This window comes from Mytilus galloprovincialis, chromosome 2 (assembly GCF_965363235.1).
Source record: "Mytilus galloprovincialis chromosome 2, xbMytGall1.hap1.1, whole genome shotgun sequence".
NCBI lineage: Eukaryota > Metazoa > Mollusca > Bivalvia > Mytilida > Mytilidae > Mytilus > Mytilus galloprovincialis.
Window position 1 is genome coordinate 39654051 of NC_134839.1, and position 12363 is coordinate 39666413.

Consider the following 12363-nt stretch of genomic DNA (forward strand, 5'->3'; position numbering starts at 1 on the left):
ACTTGTGGATTTTTCTGTTGCATTATGGGATGACTTCAGAAAAGTGTTTTTGCATAATGGAATTATTTCGAGAAATAGGACATTTGCATGAATGTGTTATTCACAATTGGTGTGTTGGATTTGTTCATGCACTCAGGAAAAATATGACAAACAAACTTGAACCTTCAAGATTTAAATTAAAATACCAATGTAAAAAAATATGATAATTATGTGTTTCTAAATCAAGAACTCCAGTAAAATTTAAAACATTTTCATAGATACTTATATTTTGTTTTCTTTCCTTAACTTTAAATAAGAGTATACATTTTTAAAAACTTCATTCAGTTTGTAATCCAAATCTACTCATGAAGTGAAAGAAATATAAGGGTTTAGAAGAAGATGAAAAAAACACTTTCAATAATATAGTACACTTTTAAAATAGCCTACAGATGCAAATGGTTCCAATGCAGAGATGAGAAAAAAGGGAACTTACAATCCAACTCAAGGACTCATTGTTTCTCCAAGGAGAAACCATACTCCAGAAATTAAGTTGCATTCAAACAGACCGACTGCTAACAACAAAGAGGACTACTTTCCATATGGACAGGGTTATGGAAATCCCAAAAGGGATGACCTAGGAAATGTTCCAAGAAAAATGGCTACTCTCAATGCAAATAAGGTGACAGAATTCATGTCTGCATGGGTATTTTCAGTCTTCTCTTTGACAGTACTATCACAATTTCTAAGTAAACATGAAGATAAAAGTTCTTTGCATGACATATTGTAATACACACAATCTTTAGAGTCATCATGATAACGTTATAATTTCATTTCTTTGCAATTGATTTTGGTAACATTTTTTTAAACTTATAATGTTAAATATTCATTTTTATAAATAAATTTGATGTTAAGGTAAATGTCACCATAAAAATTCACTTTGAGAGTACAATCAATTCAATTTAAAAAGCTTTTTATGTTTATAACAGCCTATAGGCAATTTAAAAGGACCAACACGGTCATATGAGCCATCATCACTTGTATATGGAGGTGAAACAACACCAGAAGATGGGCAAATGAGTCCTGACAGTTCTAACCTGAATAGGGAACAAGTTCAGAGTCCATGGGGGAAGGGTTATGGTAATGCTCAGAGATCATCTGATGGCACCATAATCCGTAAATCTACAACATTGGATACCAATAAGGTTACTTTTGTGCACAGCAAAGCAACACTAAATATCACTGATGATTTGAAGAAAAATCTGTCTATCTTTCTTTTAATATTATCTCTTTCACAAAGGTTATTTTGCCAGGCATTGATACAACATAGCACCTATATTGTATTATATGTCTCAATAAGTCTTACTTGAATGACTCGGTTTCATTTCATGAACTTCAGGTCTTTTCACAACAAGGTTACTGTAGACACATCTTTAATTATCACTTCACTGTAAATGTATTCATATTTGTTGTTTGCTCATGTAATATTCAGCTCTGAGGCTGAAGGAATGATTTTCTTATTCCCTCTGTAAATGTGATTTCTTTCTTGATCATGTGATGGCTGTCTTTGTAAATCTGTATATGTTATTGGGAATTTTTCTGATTTATTGGACTCCTTCTTTATCTTTTTTGGGGGGGTCGTATTCATTGTTAAATCTGAAGATCATCAAATGATTATTCACATTTTTTGTATATTTTTGTTCTGGGTGACTGGTGAACAAATTTGTTTTTCATTTGTTTAGTTGGTTGGTTTATTTCTACCTTTTAAAAAATTTTCCATTAGATGTGCTTTTTTATGTTTTGACATTTTTTGTCTGATATACTCAAAGATATAGGCAAGTGTATTAGAAAGCTGTAAAGGAAAAACAATTGATTTTTTTATAAACATTTACCAGTTAATGCAATGCTTTTGTAAATAATGGTAAAATTGCAAATAGTTGTATTTTTTATTGATTATTTATTAAATTTATTAAGAAAAAAAAGTAATGAATTAAAATACATTTTTTGCATTAAAAACACCTTAGTGTGCAGTGTATAGTTTGTATTAAAAAATTTAAAGATAAAAAGAGATAAAAATACTTGGCAACTTTTTCAAAACTTTAACAGCCAGCAGACGGTCCAAGTGCAGAAAAGAAAAAGAAGCCATATGACCCAACAGCAGGAGGTATAGTCAATTCTCCAAGGAGAAAACAAACACCAGATATAAAACTAAATTTAGATAGACAGCTACCCAGCTTTGATGAAAATTATACTCCATGGGGGAGTGGTGGTGGAAATCCTGTCAGAGATGATGACGGGTATATTCAACCCAGAGGTCAAACACTAGATGCAACAAGGGTGATTACAAAATAAGCATGTTTTGAAATCCCTATATTTTTTTATTGTTTTTTACAGACTTGTTTTTAATACTTTCTGAATGAGTTGTTTGTTTCCCTGATTATGCTAGCTTTTAGTTTGATATTGGGGATTTATTTTAAAATTCCTAAGAGCCTCTTATTAAATTTTGGTTGAACTTTTGTTGAAAATCTTCCTTTTTTTTTACCTTAACTTATTTAGTTGTAGATAAATGCATGACATTCTTTTTGAGTTTTATTTCCTTATCTGTTTTCTCAGATTTTTTTTTTTTCTGTATCTTTTGATTTTCTTTTTCTGTTTTTCTTCCATTATTTGTGCTTTTATTTATTTGTAAGGACTTTACCATTCTGTCTATAGTAACCATGGTAACCACAAATCAGTTTTCTAGTTGTGATGATCCTCCCAAATAAATGTAATATTGTTCTATGTATTCTGCCCATGCATGTACCATGTTGTTGAGCAATTTCAGATGGCATAAAATGTTATTTCTAATTCTGTTGTTTTACTTTATTGTGGTTAAAAAATACAGTATTCTTTTATAAGAAATTGAAAGAAATACATGTTGATCACTTAATTAAAAAGAAGTTGCACATATCTTGGTACAGAAAAATTAATCTGATAAGATCTTATTGATAAGTTTTAATTTCAACAAAAAATCTTCAGTTTAGATATATTTTTTGAGGAGCAAAAAAATTGTAAAGGATAAGTTTTAAATCATGATAATGACCACTATGTGCTTGTGTTGATATCATTCTTAATACTGTTAGCCCGTAGACAATGGACCTACAGAGAAAAAGAAAAAGGCTTACTTTGACCCATCGTCAGGAAACCAACCATCAGCTAGAGGTAGTCAAACTCCTGACATCAAGCCAAGTTTTAACGGTCAGTTACCGAGCAACGAGGGAGATTTTGATCCTTGGGGAAAAGGGGGTGGAAACCCCAATTATGATGAAACAGGAAACATAAAGAAGAAAGTTTCAACATTAGATAGCAGAAGGGTGAATACTTCACAAATGCATGAATGTCAAAATATATATCTGTAACTGTAAAAAGTCATCTGTCTGTTTTTAATTGCAAGAGTTGTCTCCCATTTAAGCAGGTATTTTGTGGATTTTTAAATAATTTGGAAATTTGATGGAAAAGAAAGGATAAGGTGTTTTACATGTTTTTGAAAAGATAAAATATGTAATTAAATGTTAATACAGTAATTTTTTTTTTTTGCATATTATATAAAAAATCACTCCAAGTGTCAATAAGTTAAGGCTCTAGAAGTGTTTTAAAGATCAAAGCTTCAAGCTTAATCTATGAATGTACGAAAATACCTAATTATTATGGAAAAAACCTTTGCTGATATTTAATTGCAAAATCACGGAATATTCCAAAATAATTTTTATTAATTAAAAAAATGTTAAAAAAAAACCATCTAAATCTTGATTTAGAAGAAAAGCAATTCCATTTTGTACTTTACATTTGTAATGGTGTATGTGTTTGTACATGCATGTTTTGTGTTTACATGTCAATATATGTATGATACAAATATTATACCTGAATAAATTTTTTAGATGAAATTTTGAGTTTAAAAGAAATATAAATATTTTTTACTCATTTACAGTAAGATATTTTTATAATGTTGACAAGATAAATATAATTTTACATTATGCTAAATAAAGGTACTTTTTGTGAAGGATTTTGTACTTTGAAATGTAAAAAAACCCGATTTTGATATTACAAGCCACCAGACGGTATGATTGATGAAAGTGGGAATCAACTTAGACGTCCGAAACCTATGTCAGACTTATCCTTTATGGCAAATAGGAACAGAACACAAAACAGAACACCTGATGGGGGCAATAGAATATCAAGTGGAGGGAGAAGTTCTGACCCTTTTGGATTTGGCAAAGGGGCAGGAAATCCTAATTATGATGAGGATGGAAATGTGGTCAGACATTCAATGACCTTGACCCTTGACCCTTCAGAGGTGACCTTGCACTATGATATGGATGTCGATATATACCTGCACTATTATAGATGTGAATGTTGAATATGTTTATTGAATTTATACTTCATATACTTGCACTGGTCTGACTGACTGAAATTGATGCATGAACTGTTCCAACACTTCATCCTTTATGTTAAATATATTGCAAAGGGGCATAATCATATGTTGTATAATGGCTTTTGTGACCACCTATAGCAGCATGAAAGTGAAGACACTACTGTATCCCCTGAAATACTGATTTGTTGTTGTATACAGATGTTTGAATTTTGTCATGATAATAAAGTGGTCTTAATATACAGGTTTTATCAAATTTTGATAAAATGCTTATAGATTTAACAGTATATAGGGCTGCATATATTTTTAGGTTATTAATGTACTGAAAAAGGTTGAAGCAATGGTTATTTCTTGTTTTTGAAATGCAATTCTCAGGAATATCATTATGTTACGTACACAGTTATTTCCCTTGATCAACTATTGTTATTGAATATACATTTGTGTACCCTTTTTTTCAGAAAGGTCAATGTGATAGGTTTTTTAAAAAAAAGTACATAAATACTTTAGATATTTTTATCATAATTTTAGCATGGACAACTCTATTGTTAGTTCAATTATTTTTTACAATGTAATGAATGGTCATAATACTTTAAATATTTTATTTAAACTACAAAAAGAAAATTAATATTGCATGAACTTTGTGTATTGAATGCAATGAAAGAAGGTGATTGTAATTTGATATTTTTTGTTACTATAGTTTAACATGTTTTAAAATCCTAGTTGCAAACAATTAAAATTATTCACTATAAACATGTAGTAGAAAAAAATGGGTGACTTTTACAATGGTTATGAAAATGATTGGGAACAGGGTTCAGGGTATGGTGAAACTGAACGCTTACGACAAAGAAGGTATTTACCTGGCTATGGTGAACATGAAAATGAAAAATATTATTTACCAAACTATAGCCAAACAGCTAGAGAGGTGAGTTCAAGTACTTATGTATTAAGGATTGAGTTGGTTGGGACATGGGGTTGAACGAGGTACCTATGTACATGGATGATATGTCAGATGCTTTGGGGTTAATGTTAATGGAAACATTTGAACACTTGCAAATACGTAGGTAAAGATATTTTTTATTTTTTTGCACCTATATTCACAGAATTTGAATGGTTAAAAAAAAAAATTCTTCTTTACAACCATTTATATATAAATCTGTGCAATTTCTGATTCATTTGTCAATATTAAATATGTATATGTCTGGCATATCAAGAGGTGAACTTGTCAGAAGATAAATACTTCGTTTTTGAAGTCTAGTTTTGGTGTCAGAGTCTGAAATACTAATGTTCCCTTGACACCATTTGCGAGTATGGTCTTGAGGAAACGATAATTGTCTGTCGGAAAGGGACGATAAATGGCTGACCCGTGTTAAGAGAGAGCCATATCTCTTGCACGTTAAAGACACCCTTGTAGATTTCGAAAAAGAGCAGGCTAATGCCGCTCCAAGGCAGCACTCACACCTGCAAAGTGGAAAGGGATTAATATAAGTTTCAAAACTTGTTTCGCAATCCGCAATAAATAAATATGTTTAAACTAAACTAAAACTGTTCCAGGCATTTCATCTGTCTATTTCAATGTGGGACCAGGGAAGAGCAAAGGAAAAAGTGATTCCCTTCAGCTTTACATTTCTTCAAGTTCAAACTTGACTTTAATCTTTCAGCCTTATCTGTTTAATTAAAGGTTCTTCAAAATGATCAACAGGTTCTTTCTTCAGTCTTTTTAACATTCTTATTAAACATAACTCTTTTTTCTTTATAATGGTTTTTTGTAGAAAAGGCAGACATTTTCAAAATATGTTCAATCTCAAAACTTTTTACAATTATACAGGCAATATGATAAAAGTCTTAAAAATAACTCTTTGCAGAGACAAAAGTTGAAAACCAAATCTTTTTTTCAGTTTCTGCATTGCCATCTACTTTCTTTTCTTTCTCTCATTTCATTCTCATCTGGTGGTATTCTACATCAATCTGTATCTAATATTTGTATTATGTTTGAGATGTTACATTTTGATGTTTATTTACAGCCAATGCCAAGTATGGAGTCACCCAGAAGAGGTAATTGGACAGGTTAATATTGCTTTTGCTAACATCTCTGTAATTAAACTGTCATCTTAGTGGGTCTAAAAATAGATTGGAAAAAGATAAAGCATTTTTTTTAAAATACATTTGCTTTATATATTAAGGTTTCGTTTGTTTTAATTATTTTTCGAAAATCAGATTAATCAGTTTATGTGATTTTGACCATATGAAGGTAACAAAAATATGTGATATTCTTGTAGAGAAATTTCTTACATTAAAAAACTTGGAAAGCAAAAATTTAAATGTAAATGTTTGAAAGCTTAAAAAATTATCCTTTACAGAAAAAAATGTATCCATTAATTGATAGATAGATGACAGTTTTATTTCATCCCTAGTTCCTATTTTCTGCTAATTGCATGTTATTAGTTATAGTTACCAATAATATAGAAAAATACTTGCATGTTTAACTCCTTTAATCTCCTTATGTTATTTATCTTTTATTATATATCTCCCCTTTTTTTTTTACTAAACAGCTTATTATCTCTCTATTTTATTTATCTCTATTTATCTCGCTTTTTTAGTACCAAATTATATTTCTGGTAAGATGTTTTCCTTTGAGCTAACCTTTTGTAACTAGTGTCCTTTGATATCTATGAAGGGCAATATTTAAACAAAAATACAAACAAAAACAAAAATCGAAGAAAATTTCATTTAAAAATCTCACTTATAAAAGTTAAAAAATCCAATAAACAAACATACACAGGATACTAGTTACAAAATTAATAACATTATGAGTTTTAATAGAAATGCTGCCTAATTAATTATAATATTTGTAGTAACCATTAGTAACCAAGTTGATTATCCCCTCTTGATGATAAGATTATCTCCCCTTATGCTTTTGTTTCAACTTTTTATAAGCATACTTTTGAATTAAACATAGACATCTACCCTAATATTTTATAGTAAATTTTTACTCAATTTTGCTTTACAAACCTTAAGACAGTGATAAAGATTAATTATATAAATAGACACAGTATGATAGATTCCTGATTTCAAAATTCAGTGTCTTACTTAAATATACTCTTTGTTAACATTATTTAAAAAAAATGTAAAATAGGGGAAGTTTCTAAGTAGCCTTACTTAATTTCATTAGCCTTAGCTACATTGATTTTCTTACTAATTATTTGTCATACTTAACTTTGTTATTACTCTGCTAAACACTCACTCTTATACTATTTGGTATTTTGCCTAATATAAAGCTTTCCTAGTTTGATTAACAAAATTTTATTAATAATTTGATTTGAATTTGATTTTTAAAATTCATATAAGTTTTTTTATACACCTTTCCTTTAGGATTGCCAGATTGCCTAAACATTTCGGATCCAGTTTAATATGTTATTTCAAAGCTCCAATCCCAGATTTTGATTCCATGTACAAATATTGATATTACTTTAAAAAAGTTTTACTGCTAAAATAAATCAACCCTCCGGCCCCTTGAATCTTACTGTAGTAAAACTCCACATTTCAACATGTCTTTTATTGTCCTGAAGTTGCTGTAAAAATAATAATTGTTCCTTCCTGTATAAAATTCCTTTCCCCATGGATTATTTAATAACCTGAAATAAGAATTTAAAGAATAACTGGCTTTTAGAACAAACAAATAATAAAATCTGATGTCCTGCCCCACTATTACAATCCTGTCAACTGAGAACCCTAAACCTGTCAATCATTCTTATGATTATTTGATTTACAGCTCCGCCCACATTTAGAAACAACAGCTATGATGATATAGGCAGATCTATGAATGCTCAGGAAAAGTTAACGAGGGTCAACAGGGAGGTGCTCCCTTTATACCACCCATTTGGCAGGTCAGGAGGAGGTGCTCCAGTCAAGGATAACCGTGGGAAAATTGTTACACAACTACAGGGAAATCTCTTAATGGAGGTAATGTCTTATATATATCAAGAAGTGTAGAATTTACTGTTACATTGTAACAGTGTATGTAAATCTTTTAAAGTCAAAATTGCAAGGAATTGTTTTTAAATCTCAATTTGCTGGAATCTATATATCTGTGGTGAATCCTGTAGTTCAAAAACATTGTCAATGTAATAACATGAAAAGGTTTAGTATTTTTTGGAGTAAAAATAACTTTATGTCTATTTTTTTGTAAAGAGTAGAATAGCCATACCAACACATTATGAAATCTGCTTGCTTTCACAGTTTAAACAATAATTTTATTTGAAATATAGAATTTTGCATATCCCACTAGCTTGGATTATACTAAAACAGTGGGTTATTTTGCCTCTAATAATAGATTATCGGAAACAAAAAGAAAAAAATGTTTTAAAAACTATTCTATAATTTTATTCTATTTTGGAGTATTATTATTTTTTACAGAATTACAAATATCAAGATGTAAGTTCCACAACATTGGTTACCATGCCAACTTTTGCTAGAGAATTCTCTTCTTTCTCCATGCTTTATTTAACCTTTGACCTAATTAATATTTTTGATAAACCAGATAATGGTCTATCTCTTTTGCATGTCACTTGTTTGGTGAATAATTGACCTTTCATGATCTAACTTTTTTCCCAGAAATACTATCTTCATTTATTACAGTTTTCTTATTGATAATCTATTTGTATAATTATACTCCAATCTGAATAAAATCAGATATTTGAATACTGCTCTGTTATATATGCTTGTTGCAGTCTATATACACGGTGACGCCAACAAACTGTAAAAGCACATTATAAGTAATAGATCAAGTCTGGTTGTCAAAGTAAAATGGCATTCAAAGTTTTCAATTTTATTTAATTTTAATTTAAGAAATTAATGCATAGAGTTCTACTTTCTTAGATTAAGATACTTTTATTTTATATTTTTTTATCATTTCTTGGCATCTGTCATTATTTACTATAAACTTTTTCAAATGTTTTTTTTTTAAATTAATGGGTCAATTTAAACCCAACAAGGGATTCTTGTTTAAACAATATTTCCAATTATCCTTCTTTGTAAACAGGTTTAGAATATTGGCGTTTATTTGATTGCCACAATATTATGCACTGATGCCAAGTGAGGGGTACATGCTCCTAGCAGTCTATAGTTTATTATGTAGCAATTTTATGAAGGTGTTATATACCTAGGATAAGGGACATAACTCTTAAAATCGCAGCTATAACCCTTTTCAAAAACAAATTCTAAGCTTCAAAGAAGCACTGTGAGATTATTTTACATTTGGATCATGTAAGTCCTTATAAAAAGAAGAATCAATGAAACTGACTATTACCAACTCATAACCAATTAAAAGAGTTATCTCTCTTAATCCAACTCTACACCCTTTTTATCAGCAGTTTACTTTTTTTAGTTTTTAAAAAATAGCTAGCTAATTGCAGATTTTATGAAAGATTATATATTATATATTTATATAGAATTTTATTGCTAGTAGATGCATTTAAATTTTGATCATTTCATTCAAACACTCATTGGTATTGCTTCATGACATTTTATTTCAAATTTGAATTTGAGCAATTTAAAAATTTTGAGTTAGTTTCAAAATTTGAAATGTATGGAAAAAATCCATTAGAAAGTAAATCAATTAAACCTGAATTAAACATTCATTACAGGTTTGACATAATTGTAGAAGCAAAATTTTTATATTTAGTCTGTAGGTTTTATTAGGTCTTGCGTGGTATGGTTGTTTCGTAAGTTGTCGCTTAGATTTTTGGAAGATGATATCGTAAAATTCATACGCTTTAAAAACTGACAACCGTGTAACCGAATACTTTACGTTGTAAGAGTTATCTCCCCAAACACTTTTTCTTGTGGCCACTACTCCATGCAACTGTAAAAGATTATGACATATTTATTTTACCAAATTGCTCTATACATCTTCAGGATTAGGTTGGCTATTTAGACCGAAGCTATATGGAGACTCCATATGAGAGTTATTCCCCCTTTTTCATTTGATCTAAGTGAAATGCATTTCTAACTGTTAAACAATATGGTCCTTGGTCTCAAAAAATGAAAATTAGTTGACGGTCATATTCTAAATTTTTTATTTTGACTTATTTTCACTTATTTTCAAAAACTGTATAACATATCGACAAATCATTTTTACTTAATTGTCAGTTGCGACATGTCGTCACTACTAAATTTTGGTTTAAAGGGTGCGTAGACCATAAATGGGAGTTTTCGCCCATCTTATATTTAGAATTATGCATAAAGTGGTATAACTCATTAATCAAAGATATTAAAGACCTAGGGTCTTTTGATTTGAAGTCCTTAGTTCGTTACCTTCATATTGAGGTCAAGGTCATAGGTTGATAGGACAGTCTAGATTTTGACCTTTGCTTTAAATTCATATTTTTACATCATAAAGCCATAGGAACTGACACTTTAGACTGAATTTTAACTTTTATTATCAAAATAGATCTTTACTGGTGGAAAGACCTTCAATTCTTCTTTGAACAATTGGTTTTTAATTTTTATTTGTTCTTCTTTTGCTATCTGAGGATATTGGATTTATCATTCAAGGGAGGTAACAAAAACACATGACTGGTCATGTCATATTGCATGTTCCTGATAGAATTAAAATACAATATATGTATATAGATATTTAAAGGAAAACTCTTAAAGTGCTTGGCTATATACATGTATTATGAAGTGGATATTGCCTGTATATTAAGACCATTTATAAACATGATAAATTGTGTTATAGTTGCCTTTGCATTTGACAACAACTAGTGATATTGGTTTTAAAATATCATGAATACTTCACAAAATGATATATTCCTTTAATTATCACAACATCACTTTTGTACAATCCAAAACATTCCTAGAGGTAGTGATAATTAGATTGAATAATCATACATTTTATATTACCATGTTGAAGTGTTCATGATATTTTTTAAACTTTTTATACTGATTGTTTGTATGAACCCTTTCCTTGCATGATACCTGTAACCTTTCTGAGTAACATTGAAATATTGTTTATGTAATATATGAACCAATAGCACATTTTAAATGTTGTACACAAATGTATGATGGGCTTGTTATGTCCAGTGCACAATTTATAGATATTTTAGAATGATCATTAAATAAATAATAAGAGATTTCCGGGTAATATATGCTATCATGTATACCAGTTTATTTATTTTTTCGGCTTTTATTTCAGTTATTGGTAGTTGAATATAGTAGAGTTAAATCTAAGACAGATATAAGAAAATTATTGCCTTATTTGTTTAGCTTTAGATTTGTCATATTTTATCTATTTATGCTTATTCGTTAATTTTTTATACAAAATAATTTCAGATTTAACATTTTGCCTTACTTTTTTAGAGTTCATATGATGATAATACAAGAAAAAGGGCTAGAGCTAAAGAATACTATGACTTCTTGAGTAAGTTTGAATGATAAATCTCATATCATCTTTGTTTTCAAAACCGTATCTCTGGTGCCTGCTTTGAATGCTGGAGGTCTCAGGGTTCATCATTAGCCAGGTCAAACGAAAACTTGAACCATTACAAAAGTAACCACGAAATAGATGTTTATCTAAAATTCAGAAAAAGAAAATGTATGAATTTCAGTATATGATTCTGTGAATCCTTCTCAATAAAAATAAATAAATATACGATTGCTTTTAATAATCAACTTGATTTTAAAGTATAAGTTATTGACACAAGATGAAAAACAGCAATAAAAACACTGCTCTTGTTTGTGTATTTTTGCTTTGCACAAACTGGTTTTGTTTAATAGGATTGATACCCCATTTTTTTTCTTTTCTGTTGAATATATTTTATGGTTCATCTGTAAATTTTATGCTTTTATCTTTGAAAACGTTTGTTATTTTTTTGGCATTAATTAAGATGAATTTTATTTATACTTTCACAGGAGGTCAAGAAGAAGAACAAAGAAGAAACAAGCAAGAGATAGAATGGCACATGAAGGCACCTGTAAGTTTT

General features: G+C 29.5%; 1 protein-coding gene across 3 annotated transcripts in view; it reads left to right on the forward strand.

Annotated features, from left to right (window-relative positions):
- LOC143063574 (uncharacterized) overlaps positions 1-12363 on the forward strand; it is an 80246-nt gene that overhangs the window by 53037 nt on the left and 14846 nt on the right. For all 3 annotated transcript variants that reach the window (XM_076235786.1, XM_076235787.1, XM_076235789.1), the window contains 7 exons: positions 422-658; positions 966-1181; positions 2083-2313; positions 3099-3329; positions 4064-4309; positions 11741-11801; positions 12293-12354. In XM_076235786.1, coding sequence (XP_076091901.1) covers positions 422-658; positions 966-1181; positions 2083-2313; positions 3099-3329; positions 4064-4309; positions 11741-11801; positions 12293-12354 — 1284 coding nt within the window. The remainder of the gene's footprint in view (positions 1-421; positions 659-965; positions 1182-2082; positions 2314-3098; positions 3330-4063; positions 4310-11740; positions 11802-12292; positions 12355-12363) is intronic.